Below are 24093 nucleotides of genomic sequence, written 5' to 3'. Positions count from 1 at the left end.
TGTGGACTCCTGACTCATTTTCCCTCGGTCCTGTTTTGTGACTTTGGGCTCCCAAGCCGACTCTGATGCTTGTCATGATTTCATGAGTTCCCACATAGGAGGAGGGCAGGACAGTGATTAAAACTGGAACCCTCTGCAAGGGAGCAGCTGAATGGGGTGGGTTAATTGAAGTGCGGAGGTCAAGAAGCCAGCCAAGGCACTCGTGTCTTACATGATTAAATAAGCACTCTTTTGACTGCCCTTTGCAGCAGCTCATGGGAGGAGCCCGGCCTTCGAGAGGAGGCAGTGGTGCTGGTGCTGGAGGGGTGTGACAGGAGGAGCAAAACAGCACTCGGGTGCAGGAAGGGCTGCGCCGGTCAGAGAGCACCAGGCACAGCACCAGGGCTGGGAGCGTCCACCTGCTCGATCCACACCCAGGGCAACCGAATGGCTGCTGCTGGTACTGCACAGAGAGGGGCCACAGATGCCGCTAACACGGGAAGTTAAAAGCTGGGATTCTCAAAGCGGGGCTTGAATAGCCAGAGCACTACAGAGTGAGGGAAGGGGCAGGCACTTTAAAACGGGGCAGGCACTTTAAAAAGCGTACTCAGTGGTGCAATACTGAACTGAATTTAAAAGAAAGGAATCACCCTTATTTTCATAATACTCCCTGTCCCAAAGAGATTAGTGGTTTAGTGCTACGGTGGGACTTTCACCCTTGGCCCTGCTGACACTTGGGGCTGGATAATTCTTCACTGTGCATTTTAGGGTGCTCGGCAGCATCCTCCCTTTCCCCACTGGGTGCCAGCGGCATCCTGACCTCTCTGGAGCCAACTGACAGCGTGCCGGTCCCTGTCCTATGGTGTCCTTAGGGAAGAGTGTGCGTAACGTCTTCCCCTCTCCTGCAGGGCTGAAGTCACAGGACTCCCAGTTTGGGATGCTTGGCTTGAGCTGCCTGCCCATCTGCGATCCTGGCCAAGCCACTCCCATCTCCCAGGCTTGGTTCCACTATCCGTAAGGTGTAGGACTCGTGTCCCGCACAGCGTTATTACAAAGATTAAGCAGATAATTATGCACTAGCATCTAACACCGCATCCCACTTCGGGCTTTCCAGCCGCCAGTTCTGCCTGTGACAGCAGATCTCGGGTGCCGTTGCCGTGGGGAGGCGCAGAGGCCCAGCTCTGGACAAGGCAGTGGGAGTGCAAGGAATGAGGGGCGGGGGCAAGTGTGAACCTCATGTTTAGCTTGTTAAAAAGGCAGCAGGCCTTATTTATTCATTTCCCTTAAAAAAGGTTGGAGAACTGCTGGGTGGGACTGCGGCTGCTGAAGGCAGAGCTGGGGAGGATCTCACTCCTGCGGTAGTGATAAGGAGGAAGAGGTGGGGAGACCGCCTGGCTGCTTCTCCTCCTGCAGTGGTGCTGTTCTGGGTCTGCGTCCCGGCTGTGCAGGGAGTCACAGGGCCAGGCAGCCGGGAGGAGGGGAGCAAACAAGGAAAGAGGCGCAGGACAGTATTAGCAGATGCCTGGCCCATCCTGACTTCACACACTCATGTCTCTCTGGAGAACCCCTCCTGTGAGAGAAAGCCTTGCGCGCCGTGTCAGCCTCTTTCCAGCCAGCATGAAGGGCTGGTGTCACCACAAGTGGCCTTCCTCATGAGGGGAATGCAGAGTGGCCGTTCGAAGCACAGACCCAGGCCTGCAGGAATCCCACGCGCACGCATGCCCTAGCTACACGACCTTGAGCTCACGTTGCCCTCATCTCTGCATCTCCAAAATGAGGACAATCACCGCAGCGGTGCTGGATGCCTACTGCAGTTCACTCTCCTTCTCCGCTTATGCCAGAGCTTTTACAATATCAAGATACTGGAGTCCCTGGAGTGTTCCCTACCCCTGTGGAGGGCAAAACCAACATGTTTGAGTGCTGACTGTAACGCAGGCATTGCAGTGAGTGTTTTCTCTCTGGCCCCAGGGAAAGAGTTGTTATACATGAGGACACCCATGCCCAAAGAATTTAGATGACCTGCCCAAGGTCTCAGAGCTGGGGATAATGGAGCAGAGCTGCACAGGGTCTGCATCTCCAGCCCGTCTCCTTAGTGGCAATGTGACACCCACACTCTGCAGCTTCTCGGCGCTGTGGGCAGGACTTGTGGGCCCGGAGGTTCCTAGAGAGCATCTGAGTGTTCAGCAACGAGCTCTCTGCTCTTACGATGTGTGCTGACTCAGGGAGGGGGGTCAGAGGGAGGATGCCAAGCCAGGGCACCGGAGGCAGAGCTACCCATGGATTATCCCAGAAGCTCGAAACACAGCACCTGATGAGGAATTTGGATCTGGCTTCGTACAGTGCTTCTCAGGCTCAGTGCCTGGTAGAGCTGCTGTACGGGGGCTCTCATATCGTCCACGCCTGGCCAAATGCCAGACAGGGGCAGTTGGAAGCCTGGAGGCATGGGCCATACACTGGGATTTTAAAAAGACTTCCATCTGTGGCCAAGGTTGAGAGCCAGTGCCTGAGTATTCCAGCGTCTATCTTACACCTTCCCACGCGGTGCCCAAGTGACCACTCTCTGGAAAGAGATGGGGGTGACTGCGCAGTAAGCACTAAGGATGCACCTTAAAACGTTCCAGGCTGGGGTAGACCGTCCTGTGTGCCCTGGGCTCCTGTTACCACCGTGAGCAGAGAAGGCCGGGGGCCTGCCAGTCTCCCTCAGCACTGGGGATGAGATCAAGAGCGCTGTTTCATGAAGACCCCCCCACCCCAACGCAAAATCTTCCCGCCCAACCCCTGGGCCTCAGCCCTCGAAAAGGATCTTGAAGAAAGGTAGAAAGATCCAGACTCTTGGAAAATGGTTTAAGCTTTCTGTAACTACGGCAGTCACCCACATCCCCAGGAAAAGTGCCAACAGCTCCGTGCTGCCTATTAGGGACCAACAGATGCATCCAGGGGCCGCGAGCTGGTCGGCCTCGGTCGGTGCTAGCTGTGTGTGCAAGGGAGGAAAACGGGGACTCGCAGAGCACAGCTTTGTGCAGCCATGCTTTCAAGGCTTACTGCTTAAGGAAAAGCTTATACTTTACACATTTATATATTGATGGCTGGGCTAGGCTACAACACCTGAGGTAAAACCCAAATCTCCAAGGCACGTGACAGCCAGGGTCTATTCAGGGCAGAAATCAGGCTTCCCTGATTCCCCACGTGGAATGCCCGCTTCTCTGGCCCCAGATCCCAGCACACACGGCATTTCGGACCCGCTTCCGTGTCGTGCTGCGTTTGCTTTCTTGTCCCCTGGGTCACACACCTCACTAAAAAGGGGGCGCAGGGCAGGGCTCTCAGAGGGGACGCCGGGAGGCTGAGCGCCAGCCCGCCAGCGCCAGGGAGCGCGCCTCAGCTCCAAGCACAGCTCTCCTCCCTTTGACAACTGCACCCTCCTCACACGGGCCTCCTTCGAGCTCCAGGAGCCTGAGGTTTCCTGCCGCCGACTGCGCATGCGCATTCCCAAGGCCCAGCCCCTTTCCCGCCCCTCCTTCCCCTCCCCAAGCCCGGACCTTCTTGCCCAAAGCCCCCCTTACAGTCACTTCAGAGAGCTTCCTGGGGCCTCCTGTGCGCGCGCCGACCCTCGGCACCCTCCCTTCTGTCCTTGGCCCCTCTCCTCTGCACTTGCTGCAGTCTATCTTCCCCGTGTTTGCAGACCCCTGCGAGATTCTACCCGGTTCTGTGGCCTGCTCTGCTCCAGCTGTATCAGTGGCTGCTTCTCCCCGGCTTCTAGCTGAGTGTGACCAACGGGAGGAGGCAGAGGCGGGGCTGGAGAGCTGCAGAGCGCAGGCTGCACAGCCCGGGCCCCTCCCCAAGCTGCGGCCCTGTGCCCTCCCTCGGCCAGGCGTTCCTCAGTTATCCTCAGGTTGCCATCTGCTTCTTGCTGGGGCCTGACCCACACAGGGCTGCCTCTGATTTATTCATCACCATGCACTTGGCAACTAGCAGAGTGCCTGGCATGTGGTGGGCACTCAATAAATATTTGTTGAATACATGAATATAAAGCAACTCAGAAACAAGATTTTAAAAATATCTTTTTCTTCTCTATAACTTTCTGTTTCCAAAAACATCTTGGATCAAACTCTGCTACAGAAAACAGATAAAGCAGGGCTGCTGGGACTGAGGATGGATGGGCGGAGCCCCGCACAACCCCCTCTCCAATGACCGACCTGGAAGCCCAGTGCACTCAGAGACACACTCGGGGGGTGCTGCGTGGGGAGCACATGCATGTACAAGTGGATGTCCCCCGAGGACTCCGTGCTCAGCGCTGAGGGACAATGTGCTGCGGAAGGGGCTCCAGGAACCCACTAAGGAGGCTCAAAGTGCTTCCTTCTGCTGCAGTCCCAGGGCCCAGAGGCCGGCTGGAGTAAAACAGCCTCTGATCCAACGTGCCGAGGCCAGTACTGCCGGGTAAGGTACCTCACGCTAACGCCGCGGTCCTGAGTGCCCCTACCACAAACAGCTGAGAAGACAGGAAGTGCGGTGGACGCCATCGGCTTACTGGGCAGTCCCACCCCAGAACGGCCATGCTCGGGTGAACTCAGGTGATGGAGGCCTGGCCGCTGACAGGTCTGGTTCCTCAGGGATGGTACGATTTGGGTTGCAATAGAGGGAGCTGACAGGAAGGGAGTTCAGGACCGGCAGAACCTTCCCTCTCCCTGAAGAGGGGCGGAGTTTGAGGCTGACAAGCCCAGGGCCTGCAAGGCTCATTTCTGGGGCTGAGGCTGATCCCAGCGGAAACTTCCATTGTTGTGGCCTCTCCACTGTCTCCCTCCTCCAGGCCCGGGGCGGGGCCTCTTTCTTTCCTTTTTGTGGGCCTCTGCACACACTCGGAGAACAGCTTACCCGTCCTCGCTGCAGGACTGGGAATTCTTCCGGAGTTGACTGATACTGGGTGGGGTGGGGCAGCCTGGGGGTTGCAGTGCTCTTTCCTTTCTGGGGGAGGTGGTGCTGGGCTCCATTAGGTTAATAGGCGTTACAGGGGCAGAATCAGGCCACAGATTCTGGTGGCCTCTTTTAGTTCAGACAGAATGGCAAGTCAGATGCAGGAAGGCCTCCTTCCTTGGGTGCGGGCATTCCGAAGACCCAGGGAACAGTCCCCAGGTGCAGCTGGCTCGCTGACATCTGGGAATGGCCAGGCCTCATGTTACACCTTTCTGCCACCTTTCTGAGTTCTGCCCAACCTCCCTCCTCCCCGTACGTGAGGAGTGAGCAGAAACAGAACAAAGGAAGGTGGCCCGGGAATAAAAGTGACCACACCTTGATGTGCGTTTGCCAGCTGCCCACTGCATGACCCTGCTGCCTGGGAGTCAGCTCCTGCCTCCTGCAGCCCCATCTGGCCAATGTGCCCCAGAAGCTGGGGGACTGAGAGAGTGAGGCCACAGGCTTGGGGGCAGGTAGCCAGAGGGGCGGGGGATTTCAACCCGGTCAGCCTCACTCTGAGGATCCCAGGCCAGTGTGCCCTGCAGCTGGACTCGGAGCAAGCAGCACGAGGGGCTCTCTGCACCGTGGAAGGGTCTCTGCAGGGCCCAGCCAGGGAGGCCCCTTCACTGGGCGTCACGTCCCCTTGGATGTAGTCCAGACCCACTCACATGGAGATGGAGGGTTTCCCAGGGGCTCCCGTGTCTAGGCCAGCCTCTGGTCTCGGCGCTGCTGGCTCCTGGGGCTGCACGATTCCTTTCCGCTGTGTGGGGGGCTGCCGTTCTGCTCACTCTAGAATACACACTTAGCAGCCCCGCTCCACCTACTAGCAAGCCAGTGTCAACCCGAACCTACAGGTTTACACTCAGAATGTACCCCAACCTTGCCAGATGTCCCCGGGTGTCAAAATCACCACTCCGTGCCACTCCACCCGCCCCCACGGAGCACCACTGATGTGGACCACCACGCTCCCACAGGCCTGCGCTGCAGAAGAGAGCACGGCCCTGGAGAGGGGATTTATTTTCCTGTTGTCTTTTTACCTGGGACCTGGGATCCAAACGAAAGAAAGAAAGAGGAAGGACGGGTTGGTTATCTTAGTCTTTTCTTCTCTCTCCTCTCACTCCCCGTGATGAGCTCAGTCTGCTCCCACGGAAGAAACACCAGTAAAACCTGAACTGACCTTTCTGCCTTTACACGCTGGCACCTCTGAACTGAAGGGCAGCCGTGGGGGTGTGCTCCTGGCTGGCAGGAGCCTGGCAAGGCTGGGCCTGCTCACTGCTGAGCAGCGCTGTCACAGCCAAGCATGCTCTGGCCAAAAGCACGATGCCAAGCCAGAAACAAGTTCCCACAGGTGTCCTGGGCGGCTCAGGCCCTCAGGGAAGCAGCTCTGACCCCATGGACAACTGACTCCAGGAGGCAAGAATCTGTCTGACTTAGCCCAGCTGAGAGGCACAGATTTGTTGCAAAGAAACAGCCAGAGAAATGCAGTGTACCTCTGCTCCACCGGGCCAGAAACAAAATGACCAGGCTGTGGCCTGTATTCTCTGTACACGGGAAAATCAGGACCAGAAATGTGCAAACTGCAGCCTTGGGTAGTAAAGAGCTGAGAAAAGCTGATTTTTGGAACAGAAAGGGGAAACATGCCTGTTTTAGTTAAGTGGAACTTGGCATGACATTTAAAAGCAGTTTTAAGATGTTTATTTTTTGGTACCGGGAATTGAACACCGGACCTTGAGCTTGCCAGGCAGGCGCTGTGCCGCTGAGCTGTATCCCTGGCCCCAGTTAGAAGATTTTGTACCAAAGAAAGCACTAGGCTTTTTCTCGGTGACCTCTTAGTGGAAGACACAGGCCTCATCTCCTAAATGACGACTATTTGCATAGCCTGACGTGTGACAGCTGCTTCCCAGATTGTGTCACGGTCTGGTTTTGACTTGGAGAGGGTAGGTGGTAGGTGACAGCACCTGGCAAAACAGGGCTGGCAGCCTACACACATCTCATGGTGATGCACACGCTGTGTGTGTGTGTGTGTGTATGTGTGTGTATGTATGTGTGTGTGTGTGTGTGTACTGTCAGCCCTGCTCTGAGCATGTCCTCTGCTTCTCAATGTAGCAAGAAATCAGCCCCGGAAATTGAGAAGGCCTGGGGAAAATTATTTTAGATTAAACAACTAACAAACCCACTAACCTTAAATGCCTAGGAAAGAAAGCTCTGGTCTCCCAATCTTTTGATTTTCATATTGATTCTAGAGCTGGAAAAGTTTCTATTACAGGACTAGAGTGTTTTGTTGTGCACTTTTTCCGATGTATGCATTGATGATACCAAAACCACCAAATGTCTTGGCATGTCCTATCCCCTTTTGTGTGTAATCCAAATCCATGTATTTAAGGAATCTACCACCATACACATCAAATAGTGCGTTCTCCCAGTAAGGTGCAGTCTACAGTGCCATTAGCTGTTTGGGGATGGGACACTTGCAGAATTTTTGAGAGGAAGTATAATCTATCTTTTCTTTTGTCTCAGCAGGAGGTTGGACTCAGGCAATAAGAATATACAGTATGTGGCAGAGATATAAATTTAGCCTCTGTAGTACGTGCCTGTAATCCCACCTACTACTTGGGAGGCTGAGGCAGGATTAAGGCCAGTCTGGACAACTTAGCAAGACCTTGTTTCAAAATAAATAAAAAGGCCCAAGGATGCAGTGCAGTGCTCCCTAGGCTCAATTCGGAATATCACCACCACCGCCAGAAAAAAAAAAGCCACGGAACAATACTAATGACAAAAGAATACAAATGAATACGTTCATGACACAAATATTTGGTATGTTCACCACCAAATTAGGAAAAAAAATACACAACGTATAGTAAGAAAGCATATTAGCACTCCCCAAGTGGTAAGATTAGGGGTGTTTTTTCCATGCTTCCATCTTTCTTAATTTTTTTCTCTACAGTTTTCTAATTATTCATAGACAGTATTAAAAACAAATCCTGAAAACCTGAGTATCAAAGCCATTTTCAAGAGCTATACATCTCGCTTCCCTTTGTGAGAGTCCCAAATTGAAACGTCCCGAGGGAAATGCTGAGGGTTCTTGGCAAAGCCCCTCTGCCCCCGCACTGCTCTGAGGCACCATCACCCCTCCAGCCCACGTCGCACTGTGGACTCAGTTCTCCAGAGTTGACTTTTCAGTAACAAAATGAATGAAATCAGCAGCTGTTCTGTCAGCACCAGTCACAGACTCCAGGCAGAGGTGGTTGCCCACCCTGAGGTTATAAATGTGCCACCAGAACAGTTATAAAACCAGGGCACTTCAAAAATTTCTCTGGACCCAGAAAATGTCAGCAAGACCGTGACAAGTAGCAAAGGCATTCAGATGCTTTAGGCCGGGCTCAGTCGCATCTGTCCATGGCTACCTTCCTCTCTCATCTGTTCTGAGAATGTCCTCTGTTTCTCTGTGCACAGCCGAAAATGCCAGCTGAAGGCCCCAGCTTTCTGGAGCAGCCTAGGTAGGTCACCCCAGGGGACCCGTTGAAGGTGTGTCCCAGGCACGACCCACACAGAACGAGAAAGCTGGGCTCCTTCCAACTCGCCCTCCAGAACATCTCAGTAGTCAGAACCCCACAGTCCATACCCTAAAGACGAGGGCTTTGTCTCCCGAGAAGCAAAGCTATATCACATGGTGGACGCGTGACGCCCGGTTCGGATGGTGTGGCTCCTGAGGAAGGCAGTGGGTCAGGAGGCCTGCCCCAAGTGCACGGGCTACTTCCAGGGCACCTGTAGGTGCCTGTGGATTCCCCCCCCCACATCACACTTCCTCCCGCTTTGAACACAGGTGCTCAGCTTCCTTGGAGAGCCCTCTCTCTGTCTCCTGCCTCAGTCCTGCAGTCCTGACAGGCTCAACCTTGTGGCCTCGTCCCCAGGGTGGGAACGTGATTCCTTTCCCCTGGTCACAGGGCTGAGTTTGGGAGCTGTTAGGGAACACCAGGCAGGCCAGTGAGGTTCCGTTCTGGAGTTCTGGTGATTATTAAGAAAGAGCAATTCTGTTTCCCTGATACCTGATGCCTAACTGATAATAGTCTGGAGCGGCCAATGGCCAACTCTGCCATTCCTGGAAAGAGCGGCCTGGGCATGAACCCAGCGAAAGATCTGGGAGATGGAAAGAAACTACTGGGTCCTGATGGCATTTGCTGGGCCCCAGAACTAAATCTGTGAGCTCTGTAGTTCTCTAGCCAAAAAAGGAGAAAAAAGAAAATTGTTCATTTACACTTGTTATAGTTAGGACTCCGGGTTCTAAGCTTACAGACACGCTCTGGAGTGCCACTGAACAAAGACGTCTTTCTAAGCATTTCCAGAATATGTCCCAGGCTGGCCCTAGGACTCCAGGTGAGCTCCGAGTCTGTTTGCAAATCTGCTCCGACTTCCCAGGGGAAGGCGCAGGCAGAGAGAACTGCGCCGCACCGTTTGTGTCTGAGGTGCGGCCTCTCAAGCAATGGCGCAGGCAGATTAGCAGGCTTTCCCCAGCTATGTAAATAAAAAACCGGGCTAGACGATAGACATTCAGGCTCTGAGGAGGAACAGGACAAATGTTCCTTCCCCAAATTAAATGTGGAACTGGTTTGCATTACAAGGATTAAAAAACATTTCAGACATTCTTGGTAAAATGAGCTGCTCCAGCCCTTGCTTCAGACCCTCGGCTGTTTTCAAATTCTTCTCCAGTGTGCCAGCAGCACTGAAAATTGCCCTCTCCCCGAGCAAGCGATGTCTGGCGTTGTGCAAACAGCCTGCCTTGCCAAGGTGTGGGCGAGGCCGGGCCGGGGCAGCAACGGCCGTAGCTGTAGACGGGTCGGAGGAGGCGGAAGCCCTTGCTGACCCGCCCTGCTGCGCCTCCTCCTACCGAGGCCAAGGGCACACGGCCTCACAGTACACAGGCCAACCTGCGTCCACTTCTGTGCTCACACATCTGTCTGCCTCTGACCCCCAGGGCCCTCCGCTGGGCGGTGCAGACCCCTGCTGGGTCCTCTCAGCCTCTGCTGATTCTGGATGTCGCCCTGCTTGCACCTTGGATGCTGTGGCCTTCAACGCCACTTCCCAGCAGCCCCTCCGGAGTCCACATCTGAGTCAGCTCCCCACGAGGCACCGCGGCTGCCTTTGCCAAACGCACCTCAGGTGATGCTGCCTCTCTCCCTCCTGGGACTGGCATTTTAAGGGCTTTCTAGTGCCTGTAGGAGAAAGGCCTAAACCCCAAAAATAGCCCTAAGTGCTCTGAAGCAGCTGGCACTTGCCTTCCTTTCCAGGTTGATGGTCCTTTATGCTCCATCTAATCACAAGACCTTCTTTTAGTCCTCTCTTACCACAGGGCCTTTGCACACATGGCTCTTGCTGCCTGGAATGCCTCTTCCCTTATCTCTAGGTGCTGCTTTTTTCAGGACGTGCTCTCTGACCTCCCACTCAGCCAACATGACCCCTTACGCATCCTCCCAGCCGGCACTCCCACAGACGCAGCTATCTGTCATTGCACAGCCAGTGGTTACCATCCACCATCCACGCCCCCGAAAGGAGGTGCGGGAGGGCGGGGCCAGGTCCCAGGGGCTCAGCTCTGCGAGCTCAGCGCCTTCTGCAGGCTGCCAGTGCCCACGCACGCGGATCGCAGCTCAGAGGCGGTGAGCATGGGCGGCGCTGGGCACTGCGCTAAGGCCTCTGTGGAAATGAACTCGCAGCAAGCCTGCAAGCCAGGGCACTGCTGTCGCCATGTTTCAAAGATGAGGACGCAGGGGCATAGAGAACCACCCAGCTACTGAACTGCCAAGCGGACGCGACCTCGGCGGACGGCTGCTGCTCCCGCAGCTTCTGTAACTACGGGGAAGCCGCTCAAGCCGAACCTACAGAGTGAAGGAGCGAGTGAGAGAATGAGCAGAAATCACCCTTCCCGGTCCCTCACGGTCCTCTCCCCGAGCAAGGTCCGCTCGGGGGTCCCTTCTTCGGGCCCCAGCTCTTGCTGGGCCGATGGCCCCTCCTGGAATGTGGGGATCCTCAGGGAAGGGTCCCAGCTCTGTCATCCCGCACCAGCCTGCATGCCTGGGGCCCCCAGCTGTCCGGTGGTGCGGCCTCCGCTCGAGGCACCAAGCCCCCTCCAGTCTTCTCTGTGCCTATGCCTGAGCCCCAGATTGCAGCCGGCACCTCGTGTGCCTCCCTGGCTGCTGCCCCCTGCACAACACCATCGGCTGTGGCCTCCCTGACTCTGGCCTGAGCGCAGCATCTCAGACCACGGCCCTCGCCTTCTGGGTCCAGCTTTTGCTTCGGCCTGTGCCTCCGTGCATCTCCGGCGTGGTCGGAGTTAGCCTGACATAAACTGTCTTCCGGTTTAGATCTAAACCGCCCCCCAAAAGTGTCACGTTTAGAGGCGGCACCTGGCTGGAAGGGGCAGAGCCCTGGGCAGACTGAGGAGCGTGTGTTCCTATCCCTCCACCCCCTCTCTCTGTCCCTGGCCTCCACGTGTGTGCAGTTTCCACCGCTGCCTCACAGTCAGCTAACCGCTGAACCCGTGGATCCGGGGGCCGGGCAAACTTCTTTAAGTCGCGGGTGTCAGGTATTCTGTCCCCTCAACTGGAAGTGACGAAAATACCACCGTTCTGAACCCTGTGCACTTATCTGTGAAAGGAGCACAGCAGAGGGTGGTCGTGAGCTTCTGGTCACAGTCAGGGTCTGTTACGATCACCAGGACCATCATCCTCACCGGCAAAAGCAGTGCCTCGGTGCCACCGACACCTGCTGCGGCTGAGCACCGGGGCCAGGCATGGCGCCAGAACGCCGGGGTGAGTCTGCGTGGTGCAGCCCCTCTGTGCCACACTCATCTCATTTGTAAAAGGGGAATAAGAGCTCTGTCTACCTCCCAGGGCTGCTGAGGAGCGAGTCAGGTGATTTAAGAGCTCAGGCCATGTCTAAAGTAGGATCAGCATTCACTGAGCTGCTCCGAGCCCGTGATCCCTCAGGCCAAGAGGGGCATCACCTGCCAAGCCGGGCACAGCGGGGTGCAGAGCTCCTCCGAGTCGCCCGTGCTGTGGTGCCGTGGCTGTGCCATGCCTGTAGGAGCCCTGTGCCATAGAGGGTGGGCTGTGCGTCCTCTCAGGAGGAGGGGCTGCAGCTCCAGGTCAGCCCAGCCCGGGTCACAGCACAGGCCCGAGCCATGCAGGCCCGGGGAGCTATCTGTTCCTCCAGATCTGTTCCAGGGAGAAGCACGGCCCACAAAGAGATCACGCTTTATGCCAGATTAAACACTGCAGACTTACTCAGAAACCTAAGTTACCGACCATGGAAGGAAAAGAAATCCATTAACCAAAGCCTCTCTCTGAAGGAGGAACCAAGGTGTTTGGACTAAGCCTTCGGTGACACATTCCGATTACTCACAGCCCGTGGTTCTAGGATTTAAAGACACAGGGACAGCTCAGAACACTGCCTTCTCAAGACAGGACTGACTTCTCCAGCAAAACGCACACGCGACAGTGCAGCACAGCGGCAGCAGGGCCAGGTTCCGGGTGCAGCCCCCGCCTCACCCTTGGAGGAAGTGTGCGGTCACGAGGTGAACGGCTGCTCAGGTCTGCTCCTGTGAAGAGGCCGGCCCCTGCAGGCGTGGGGCGCACGCCCTCATCTCTCGGGAGGGTCTCACACAGGCCCGCATTTCTGGTTAATGGTCGGGAACACTGGTTCAGGAGCTACGGGGCCCAGGTTCGCCTCTAACCTCCTCAGTCAGGAGCTGTGTGGCCTCACACGGCTCCGTAAATTCTGAAGGACTCAACTTCCTTGTGTGTGGAATTTGTGCACCTCACACTTCCCAGGTGGGAACTCTGTGGGGATGAAATGCTAAATGCGCTTAAATTCACAGACAGAGTCCTTGGCACATACAGCCTTTATGATGTGCCCTGCCACGCCTTGTTATACTTTCTCCCGCCCCCCACACTGCATCTTGGTTTTGGCTGCGGACTCCGCCCTACGTCCACAGGCTTTGCAGGCCTGCGTTGCAAGTTTAAAAATGCTTCTGAGGCTCTTCCTTCTCCCAACCATCACAAGAGTAAGAGAAGCAGAGAATTAAGGAAGTTAATTTTGTGCTGAGTGGGGTGGCGCACACCTGTAATTCCAGCACTTGGGAAGCTGAGGCAGGAGGCTCATGATAAATTCGACCAGCCTGGGTTACATGGTGAGTTCAAAGCCAGCCTAAACTACAGAGCAAGACCCTGCCTCAAGAAACATAACCAAAAACAACAACAACAACAAGAAATTAGTTTTGTGCACTCATATTTCCATGGACCTGTCAGACGCCACAGTGTTAAAGAAAGAGGTTTGGTCAATTGTGTGAGTGTGAGTGTGTGTGTGTGTGTGTGTGTGTGTGTGTGTGTGTGGTGCTGGGGAACTCAAGGCCTTTACACTGAGCTACACCCCAGCTTGCTTGCTTGCTTGCTTCCTCTCTCTTTTCCCTACTTTTTTTCTTTCAACAAGATCCCTCTAAGTTGCCCAGGCTGGGCTCCAACTCGCAATCCTCCTGCCTCAGTGCCCTCTGACAGCCCACTCTGGCCCCGCGCACCATCAACAGGGCTGGCACGGCCGCACGTGGCTAACCAAATTTAAATTAATGAGAACAATGAAATCTGAATATCGGCCCACTGCTGCTGAACACCTGCAAGGCTGTCAGCGCACCGGATGGCCCACAGCGTTCATTTCATTTAGCTTGCATCCATTTAATTTCAGTAGCTGTATGTGGTGGAAGCTACTGTACTGAACGCTGCGTATTTCAGGCGTCTTTTCCTGGAGTTTTATCAGGCCTGGCTCAGGGCTGCTGGGCAAAGATCTGACATGAAGTGGCATCCGGTGCTTTGCCCACGGCGCCGCAGGAAACCGTGAGGGTCAGGGTCCCGCACACTCTTCCTTGGCAGTAGAGCTGCTCTCTCTTCTCACTTGGTCTGTCCAGGGGTCCCTAAGCCTGCCCCTCCACACTGCCCACAGGGTGTCCTGCTGTAACGGACAAGCCAGGAACAACTGTCCTCAGACAGTGCTGCACATCTGCACCAGTAGGGAGCTGGTTAAAATGCGGGCTCTTGGCCCTGCCCTTGTCCCATGCTGCTGTGGGGAGCCTGGGACGGGAGCAGCAGTCCAGGTTTTAATCAAGCACCCGATGAGATGATTCTGTCGCAGGTGGTCTAGCTCTGAGCAACTCTGCTTCAGAGGCTGAAGTACATATTTATCTGCTGGCCTCCTAAATAATTATAGCACACAGGTCTTCTGAGACCAACACAGCCAGCAGGAAGCCAGGCAGTCGCCACTCTGCACCAACTGCTCACTCACTCCCACAGTGCTAGGGAAGTGCCCGCCACCCAGCCCTGGGTGCTTCCACCGCCTTTTTCTTTCTTCATCTGAACACACAGGTAAGGGATCTGCTTTTCGTCATCTGGGACAAACAGCAATGCCGGTGTGAAAGCATCTGAGGAACAGAAAGGGCAAAATGCGCTGGGTGGACACCCTACAACTCAGAGACACGTTCTGCTGTCCTAGAAAGAGTAATGGATTTCACATCTACGAAATCCACGTTGTTAAGTGCTCTGCAATACCTGGAGATCTGACAACACGGCGCTCATGCTGGGTTGGCAGCCTGACATGATTAAGAGCGTGGCTCTGGAGGCCTTGTGCACAGGTTTGGATCCCTGCTCCGGCACTTAGAAGCTGGGAGACTCTGTGTTTCTCAGTTTCTTCCGCGCAGAAAGCAGGATGATAATACACCTCTCTTGGTTTTGTGACAGTTAATTGAGCACGCTGCTGCCTGTAAAGGGCCTAGAACAGCGTCGGGCACATGGCAAGGGCGAGGTAAGTGCCGGCTGCACGGACACAGATCCCTGCACATTGCAGCACACAGCTGGCGCTGAGCCGCAGGCTCAGGGGGCTGCCGCACGAGCTCCTCGTATCTGCACCTGACCCCTTTGACCGGGGGTGCCGGCACCTGCCCTGAGAGGGGAGACACGCCGGGCGATCTCATAGCACCTTTCTTGGCTGTGGGCGTGCGGGGCCAGGCTGCTTTACCTTCATCCCACCGTGGACCTCGACGCACAGGTGGACATAGCGCACACCTGAATGACTCACCAGGAGGGCCTAGAGCACCCACAGGCCTGTCAGGAAGACAGCTGTAAGAGCAGCAGGATGAGCCGACCGAGCTTGAGGGCTGGATGTCATAGCAGGGACGGGGACCATGCCACCTCCACCTGACCACTGCCCTCTCAGGTGACACCCAGTCGTCATAAACCGACCCTGTGGAAAAGGGCATCTCGAGACTCGCCCCCTCCCTCCTCTCTGGGCTACTGCCTCCTCTCTGTCCTCAGCTGCACACTGACGTCAGCTCCCTGTGAGGTGCCGGGGCTCAGCGTGGCCCCGCGAGCTGCCTCGGGAGCCTGGGTGTTCCAAGCAGCACCTGGCTGGGGTGACCACAGCCCAGGCGGTGCGAATATCTGCTTCGCCTGTGTTCAAACCCATGGACGGACGGTCACTCTCCAGCAGCCCAAAGCCAACGGCAGCGGCCGCAGTGGACAGAAATGTCAGCCCCTGGGGCACAGGAGGGAGCCGGCAGCAGTGCAGGTCACCTGCAGAGCCCCGGTGGACAGGCTGGGGGTGGCCTCGGAAGGGACAGCACTCCTCACGTGGCTCCTCTCTGGCCTGCCTGGTTTCCCTCCGCCTTCTCCTCAGATGTCACTGACATCCAGCCCTCTGACGCAAGCCAGGAGCCACACCGAGATCCCGAGGGCCAGCACCACGTCACCAGAGATGACCCCTGGCTGGCTGCCTGCCGGGGCACCAGACCTACCTGTGGTGTTAGACAGGGCCAGCGAGTCCATGGAGCCCCGGGGGGTCTGCTCCGTGGGTGTCATGTCCTCCGTGTACTTCAGGGAGCTGATGGGGTGGCGGGTCCGACACTGCTGGGCAGCCATGCCGCCTCCCTCCTCTTCCTCCTCCTCATACTTGGGGACCGGGATGCTGCCCCGGGTCTCACTGAAGCTCTGACTGGACATGTCACTGTAGCTCTCCTGGGACCGCAGCCGCCCGGGGTAGTAGTCCTCGCGGCACTCCTGGACGAAGCTGCCGCCGTGTCCCTTCATGGCCAGGGACGAGCTCCTCTTGGGGTTGCTGAAGTGCTTGGGCCACACGTCGGGCTGGGCCCCTGCGCCCTGCCCTCCTGGGCTGTAGGAAGTTCTGATGTTGCACTGGCTGAGAAGCTGCAAAGGACTCTGGGACTGGTTCTGCTCCATCTTGTTCCCGTAGTGGTAGGGCTCCTCCCGGCTCCTCCAGATAGGGTCCCGGTTGAGGCTGGGGGTCTGGCTGGACAGGCTGAGCAGGTCCATCTGCAGCGACAGGGGGTCCACGTCTGCCGACAGCCGGTTCGAGCTCACCTGCAGCTGGCTGTGCGGGCTCAGCACGGCCTCCTCGGGCTTGGTCTTGTTCCTCCCAATCTTGGCGCTGCGCCGGGACTCCTTGGCCCGGGCATTCTGGAAGGCCGAGTCGGACGAGTCGGAGCCATTAGGGTCCTCGCCGGCACTGCAGGCCCGGGAGCAGAATATCTGGCCCTGCTTCGGCAGGAACGGCCGCCCCAGGAGGGACTTCTTGCAGTGAGCGCAGCAGAAGCAGGTCTCGGTGGCGTGCCAGTGCTGGCCGTCGTAGGTCATCTGACCCTGGTCGATCCCTGGAAGGGCCAGAAAAAGGCGAGGCTGAGGGACCGCTGGGCCCACGCTGCCTGGCTGGGCTTGGGGTAGGGGAATAACATACCCATCGGGCGCCTAGGCCCGGGTACCCGGCATGCACACCCTACTCCACACATCCTGCCAGGTGGCTCCTTCCTAACTCGCCTGCTCCCTCGCAACGCCCAGACCAAAGGGGGCACCCAGCACTCTGCCCGGGACAAACGGCAGCACAGGCCTAGTGTCCCGCACCAAAAACGTGAAGTGAAAACAATGCTCGGACAGTCACAGCCTTTGGATGTCAACAGGGCAGCACGAGCAGAAACCGTACAACGAAACTCTGCCGCAGGCCGGGAACTATTAAGGGCAACATATAAAGTGCGTGGGACTCGTCTGTTCACCCCGCCAGGCGCAGCCTCCGAGAAGTCGGTCAGTCCCTCAAACCCTCTGCAGGGAGTGGGGGCCTGGACGGAGCACGAGTCCTCCTGGGGAGGCCGCACCACGTGAGCCCCACCTCTAGAGCAGAGTGTCTGACCCAGCAGGTTCGTCCAGAGCCGGAGCGGGGCTCCGTGCGGGTCAGAAGGCAGGGACAGGAGGCACAAGCAGCCCCTCCTCCGCCCATTACCCTCTCCCAGCCTTGCAGAGGCTGTGGGGGGGACTCTCCATGAGCCGCCCTCAATGACAGGGTGGGACCCTCTCTCCAGCTGGGAGCCTGGCCCTACAGAGGAAGTGGGGGTGTCATGGAGGAGGGAGGGGCCTTGGCCACTGTAAGGACAGCATCCTGTGAATGGACCCGTCCCTCTGGGCAGCAGTGAGGGTGGCTGGTGGGGGCGCGGCTCGGAGCACAGCTGCGCCGGCTCTGGACACTTCCCGCCTTGGCCCCTGGTGCCCTTGGGACTGGACACACAGTTCTGCACTAGCTGAGAGTGAGGCTTCACTACAGAGGCAAACACAGGCTCAGATCCCCTCTACCCACTTCGCCCTGCCAAGTCGGGTCTCAGCCCTGCACCTCCGGGCAAGCAGCCGCCTCCGTGCCCGGGGCTGTGGTGAGGGTCCCTGCGGAGGGCAGCTGTAGGCCCAGCCCATGGCTCTAAAGCCTGGCTGCCCTCTGCGCCCAGTGTCCTGAGAACTCACGCCGAAACCCCTGGCCGCCTGGGGTCCTTGCCCAGCACCCGAGCAGCTGGCGTCTTGCTGGCTCCCTGCTCAAGGTCTGAGAGCAGTGTGGCCCCAGGCCTGCCCTCCGCCAGCAGCTGCTTGGTGCTTCTTCGAGGAGGAAGGGTCCCGTGCAGCAGCAGGGCCTGGTGCCCGGACAGGGCCTTGGGCAGGGCGGGCCCGGGAGGGGCGCAGAGGCGGGCGTGCTATAAAGCAGCCCCGCAGGCAGCGGAACGCGGCCTGATAAACATCAGCGCTGTCAGACGGTCCTCTGAACTGCTCCTGAACTCGAGACATCTGGAAAAGGGCTCTGCCCTGCAACATCTAAGCATTCCTGCTTTTATTCCCTCTCTAAGTCCTTTAATCACTTCGGCTGCAGCCACAGCCTCGGTCTGTTTATAGGACTGTTTATTCGGCTCTGTGCCGGCAAGAGTCCTGTTGCCATAGCAACAGTGGCCTGCTGCAGGGCCTGCTCCTCGCGGCTGGGTAAATGTGGAGCGTCTGCGCAGCGTGGTCAGGGGCACAGCACCCCCCACAGGGGACTTATGACACAGAGCGCAGACTACTGCTGTGGCAGGAGATCACGTTCCACAGAAAAGGGGTTTTAGAAAGAAGCCTCAGGGCCTGTGATCCCAGCACTCTAGGAAGCTGAGGCAGGAGGATTTTTGCAAGTTCAAGCCCAACCTGGGCAAAACCTCATCTAAAAATGCAAAAACAGATTTTAGAAAGTGGTCGGGTGGGGTGTGGCTCAGTGCAAAGGCCCTAGGCTCAATATCCAGCATCAAATAATAGTAACGCTAATGATGATACAAGAGAGCATCAGGGTCAGGAATTCAGCCATAGCAGGAAGCGCATTGCAGGTGCTAGCGCTTCCGATTCTGGTAAAACCCTGATGTCTTTCGTGGATGTGGGAGGGGAGAAAGCAAGAGGGAAGCCAGTGAACAGCTGGACAGCTGGAAGAAGAGGGCAAGAGGAAGGGCCAGCTCAGGTGTCAAGCAGGTTCCTCTCTCTCAAGCTGCCGGGTAAAAATTCTAGGTGTCTGAGCGGCTGAGGCTTCCCGAGGAGAGACGGGACTTGGGGGCCAGGAGCTGCCGCTGTGGCCAAGTGGTCCGGCGCCCCGCTGCTCACCTGAGCAAACGCTCAGCGCGGACTCAAGTTCTCAGGTCAGCAGCACGGGGCCAGCACACGCCCGTGCCCCTGCGGGTCCCACCTACCCCGCTCCCGCCCAGCCTCCCATCCTCGTCCACTGCTCCAGTGTGACTCAGAGCGCCGAAGTCCGTGCGCATGGGCGGCTGTTGTGACCCTTGAGAAAGGAAGGTTCCTGGGTACTTGGCTGAAGCCTCGGGCCGGGAGAGGGTGGCGTTCTGGGCTGGGGGGACGTCCTTGGGCAGTTTATGGCTTAGGAGCTATTTAAGGATCTCTTGTTTCAGGTATTGGCTGGCTTAGCTGTGCTGATGTTTTTTAAAGGAAGACATGTTGGCCAGAGCCATTGGGTTTCTTGACTGTCTGTCCCACCAAGAGCTCCGCTCTCCTGAGGAGAATGCGGGAGACAGTTTGTCTGCCCACCTTCTCCCTCCGAGCCCTCACGTCTTCCCTGGTGCGGCACACAGCTCCGCCTTGGAAGTGGGCCCTTGACCAGAGTGGGGCTGGCGGGACTCTGATTTGGAGGAAGTGACCTGGAAATTGAAGTGACGCGGCCCCTCCTTTGAGCCGTCCTGGGGACTCAGCTTGGTGGCCACGTGGGGCAGCACGCTCCCTTGGGAGCCAACAGAAAAACCCAGACTTCGTCTGAACCTTGGTCCATCCCTCCCTGAAGCTAGCACTCTCCTTGGGTCCTCTCGTCAGTCTGTCAGTCAGTCGAGGAACGCCCAGCTTTACCCAGTGAGCTGGGCTCCCGCGCCTTGTAACCAAAGGGAATCTAACTGCATCCGGCAGAGAGACGCCACTGCGACAGGCTGGAGCTGCGCGCCCCGCCCGCCTCACCTATGTGCTGGGCGCAGGTGTCGCAGTACTCCGCGTACAAGGACTCGAAGCAGTGGCAGCAGTAGGGCCTCCCCTCCTTCATGATGTAGCGCTGGCCGCCCAGCACCGTCTCACACTCGAAGCAGCAGAAGTGTTTCATGTGCCAGTGCCGCCCCTCAGCCTCTGTGCACTCGTCCGCAAAGATGATCTGCAGACAGGAAGCCGAACAGTCAGTGTCCGAGACCCGGTGCTAAGAACCCCCTGCAGCGGGGCGCCCAGAGTAGAAGGCAGAAAGCAGCTCTCCTGCACGAATCGTTAACTGAAAACCTACACGTGCCTGTGCGTGTGTGTGTGTGTGCACGCACGCGTGCGTTGATTCTACATCTACATCAGCTCCCGCACTTGGATTTGCCCGGAGCACAACTAAACATGCTGCGTGGCCTGACCGGCGAGGAGCCACCTTAGATAGGACAGAGGATGTCGTGCCTTAGGGAGCTCAGGGTGGGGCCCAGGACAGGGCGCTCACGGGCGCACTGGCCGTGCACAGCTGTTTCACTTGGCCCGTGCACGGTATTTTGTTAAAATGGGAGATGTCACAGAAACACCTGGGATCCCGGTTACTGCTCTGAAACTTAACTCCGGGCAACACTCCCGACACGGTCCGGCCTGGCACGGGCAGCCAGAGCCAAGAGGGCGGCTGCTGCTTTCACACGAGTGGCAAGCTGCTCGATCTGTCACACGCCCCATCACTCCCCGCTGACACGCAGTGGGACGACCTCATTTCCTACCTTTCTGGCCCCTGAGTTTTTGTGCCTTTCACCCCGATGTAGGCTTGTTTCAAATTTTAAAGCACAGATATCAAAATGTACTACCGCTTAGCGCAGTCAGCCAGCCAGTGTGGGACGGGCGCAGCGTGGACACAGAGGGGAGTGGGAGAGGCTTGAGAGCCTGGGAATAAATCCACACAGACACGGTCAACTGATCCTCACCGGGCGCCAAGACCGTCCCGCGAGGGCAGGACAGTCTCGACACACGGCCTGGGACGACAGGACAGCTGCACAGGAAATAAGCAATCTGAACCCCTACCTGCAACCATATATAAAAATTAACAGAAAGCGGATTAAAGGCCTAAATGTAATGGGAAAAAAGATAAAGCACTAAGAAAAAAAAACACAGGTAGAAATCTTGTTGACCATGGGCCAGGCAACGGTACTATAGATATGACACTAAAATTATAATTAACAAAAGTTAAGTAGATTCCATCAAAACTGAAAACGTTTATGCTTCAAAGGACATCATTAAGAAAATGAAAATACAAATAGAGAATGGGAGAACATATTTTCAAATCATGTATCTGTTAAGGGACCATATAAAGAACTCAACTTGGTAGTAAAGAGAAAAATAACCCAACTGGAAAAAATGGACAAAAAGCCTAAGTACATATTTCTCCAAAAAAGAAAAAATACAGTAAAGATGCTTAATATTATCAGCAGTTATGGAAGTACGAATCAAACTCTCAGTATGATACAACTGCATACATACTAGGATGACTACAATAAAAAATACACACAATTAAAGTGCTAACAAAAATGTGAATAAATTAGAAAGCTCATGCATCCATAGCATGAATGGAAAATGGTGTAGCTATTTTGGGAGATAGTGTGGCATTCTCTCAAAAAGGTACACTAAGATTTACCATATGACCCAGCATTTCACTCCTGGATATGCACTCCAGAGAAAAATGTATGGATACACCAAAACTTACACATGAATCTTCATAAGCAACATTGTTTACAATAGCTAAAATTGGAAACAAAAATGTCTATTAATTGCTAAATGGTTAAACAAAAGGTGAGGCACACTTATAACTGGCTGTTATTCAATCATGAACAGGAATGAAGCACTCTACATGCTACAACATGGGTGAACCCTGAAACATACTAAGTGAAGGACTTCTGACAGAGGCGGTCACATATTACAGGATGTCTTGAAGGTGAAATATCTACAGGCATTTGTAAACCCACACAGCCAGAGGACACAGTGGAGCGGAGGAGAGGCTGGGGAAGAGGTGACTCCTAAAAGACACAGAACTGCACTTTGGCCGAAGCAAGCGCTCTGGAAGCAGACAGGAGGGGCGCGCACGGCTGTGTGGAGACGCTAAAGTCAAGTGAGCTGCATATCTTAAGGGGGGGTCCTTAATGCTATGCAAATCCTATCTCAGTAGGCGGAACCTCCCAGGCCCACTTCCTTCAGTCACCTTGTTCTTTGCCCACGAGGAACATAAAGTTGTCCTGAGTACTCATTTCCCGCTGGGAAACTGAGCCCTGAGGGTACAGCGGCGGCCAGGGGCCCCAGCCTTGGACCTGAACTCAGGGTTCCTGCTTCCTGCCTTCAGCGGCTCTGCAGCACAGGACTCTGGCCACTAGACCCCACTTCAGTTGAGTGCGATCAGGTCCTTCCTAGAAAAGTGATGCCAGCAGGCCGCTGGTCAGTGGTGCCCACGTCCTAGTGCACTCTGGCTGGATAAGGGAGGGTTAACCGCCCAGACTGCTGTTTGTAAAAGGTTACACAGACCCAAACGCTCCTCTGGGCAGGAGGAGACCTGTCTCTAAGCCTCCCCAACCGACTCCTGTAGAAGTGGTCAGGTTTAGAACGCTCTTTGTGCTCCCAACTTTCACAGCTGAGCCAGCACCTTGATTCTGTTGCCTACAGGACTGGCTTCTGGGGAAACACAGGCAGGGGCAGGGGCCTGTGTTCCGTCCTGATTTCTCCGCTGGCACAGCTCATGCAGACGCCCTGGAGTGGCCACCTGTCTCCTGAATTTCCATCCAGAACCTCTGCAGGTTGTGGGGGAATAAAACATGCCACTCGTTTTCTCCTCTAACCAACCTGTCCCGTCAAAACCTGGACAAGCAGCACTCCGTTCCTGACGACTAATCCCTGGGCTTTGGGCTGACAGCTGCCTAAAACTGCTCAACACCCTAAAAAACAAAAAAATTAAGAGCTCTGTACAGACCCTGAACCAGATGAACGAAACGGGATCTCCCAGGCCATCCCGAGGGGAAACGCGCCACCTCGGGTAAGGCCGAAGCCCGGACAGTCTGGGCTGGGAGGGGAGGAGAGCGCCTCTCTGGAAAGCGGGGAGACGCTGCCTACGGTGTGTGCTCCGTGCAGAAGCCACAGGTCGCGCGTGGGTAGGGCCGTGGCCGGCGGAGGGTGCGGGCAGGGTGAGGCGGCAGGGCGGGGCTCTGACCTCGTCACAGGCTGCACAGCGCGGCTTCAGGCACTCGGCGTGGTGCCTGCCACAGTAGATCTTCCCGTCTTGGTAAAAGTAGATCAGATCCACCAGGAGCTCACTGCAGACGGTGCATATGAAGCAGGGCGGGTGCCAGCAGACGCCGTGGCCAGCGCGGGACGCGAACACAGCGATGTCCCCGCCGTTGATCTGGCCCCCGCACTGCAAGGCAGACAGAAACATCAGTGCCAGCCCGCCCGACGTCCAGTGCGGTGCGCAGGTGCCCAGCCACGCCGCAGCACCCAGGCACCGAGCGTCTGCCCGCCCTCCTGGCACTCTTCACGCAAGTGGCAGAGCGGGCTCCTGCCACCCCTTTCCCAGGTCCTCCAGAAGGTGAAGACAAAGTTGCTGGGGGACCCAAGGGTCGCCAAGGTGGGAAAGGAAGAAGACGTCCTGCAGCAGGATGCAGGGCCCTGCAGGCGGGAGGCCAGCGTGCACGCACGGTCTGCACAGAGGCCTGGCCAAGCCTCCCGCCAGGGGAGCAGATGGGGGGGGGACCGGAGGTAGGGGCGCAGGTCGGGTGCCCGAGAGGGAGGGGCCTGCAGACGCCCGCCCCCACCGCACCTGCCCACCCCCAGTGTGCTGTCAGCCCCTCTGCCGCGCCCTGGAGGAGACTTGCTGAGGGCACCGCTCAGGCCAGAGCAGCGGAAGCTCCCTTCAGTGTCCTCCGTACCCCGCTGCACTTCTTCCAAAGAGCCCTTCCCTGCCCGAGAAGAGCAAGGCGGTCACAGAGGACTGCGCGGGCGGGGCGGGGCTGCGCGTGCTGGGAGGGCAGTGGAGGGAGGCAGAAAGCGGGAAGCGGGTTATCATCCTCACCGGAGGCGACAGCCTCGAGGGACAGTCTGCGGAGCTCACACGTGTGACCAGAAAAGGGCGACACCGCCTTACGGCAGGTCGTTCCCACGGTCCACCACGGCCCGGAGAGCCACACGGTGCACCCACGACGCCATTTCATCGTCCCCACTCTCTGCAAGGTCCCTCACCCCACTGCGCAGACGGCAAAACCAAGGACAAGTAACAGGGTCCGGGTCGCCCGGTGGAAACTTGAGTAGACTTAGCAAA

At 56.7% G+C, this 24093-nt stretch overlaps 1 protein-coding gene across 1 annotated transcript in view; it reads right to left on the bottom strand.

The window, feature by feature from the left end:
* Prickle2 (prickle homolog 2) overlaps window positions 1-24093 on the bottom strand; it is a gene marked incomplete in the record, with an annotated part of 305675 nt that overhangs the window by 17999 nt on the left and 263583 nt on the right. The window contains 3 exon segments of the mRNA XM_013506943.1: window positions 15755-16627; window positions 19758-19944; window positions 22990-23193. Of these exon segments, the coding sequence (XP_013362397.1) occupies window positions 15755-16627; window positions 19758-19944; window positions 22990-23193 (1264 nt within the window).

Source organism: Chinchilla lanigera, unplaced genomic scaffold (assembly GCF_000276665.1).
Source record: "Chinchilla lanigera isolate Chin_1 unplaced genomic scaffold, ChiLan1.0 scaffold00116, whole genome shotgun sequence".
Lineage (NCBI taxonomy): Eukaryota > Metazoa > Chordata > Mammalia > Rodentia > Chinchillidae > Chinchilla > Chinchilla lanigera.
The sequence above is the reverse complement of the archived record's forward strand: the minus strand, read 5'-3'. Positions and strand labels throughout refer to the sequence as shown.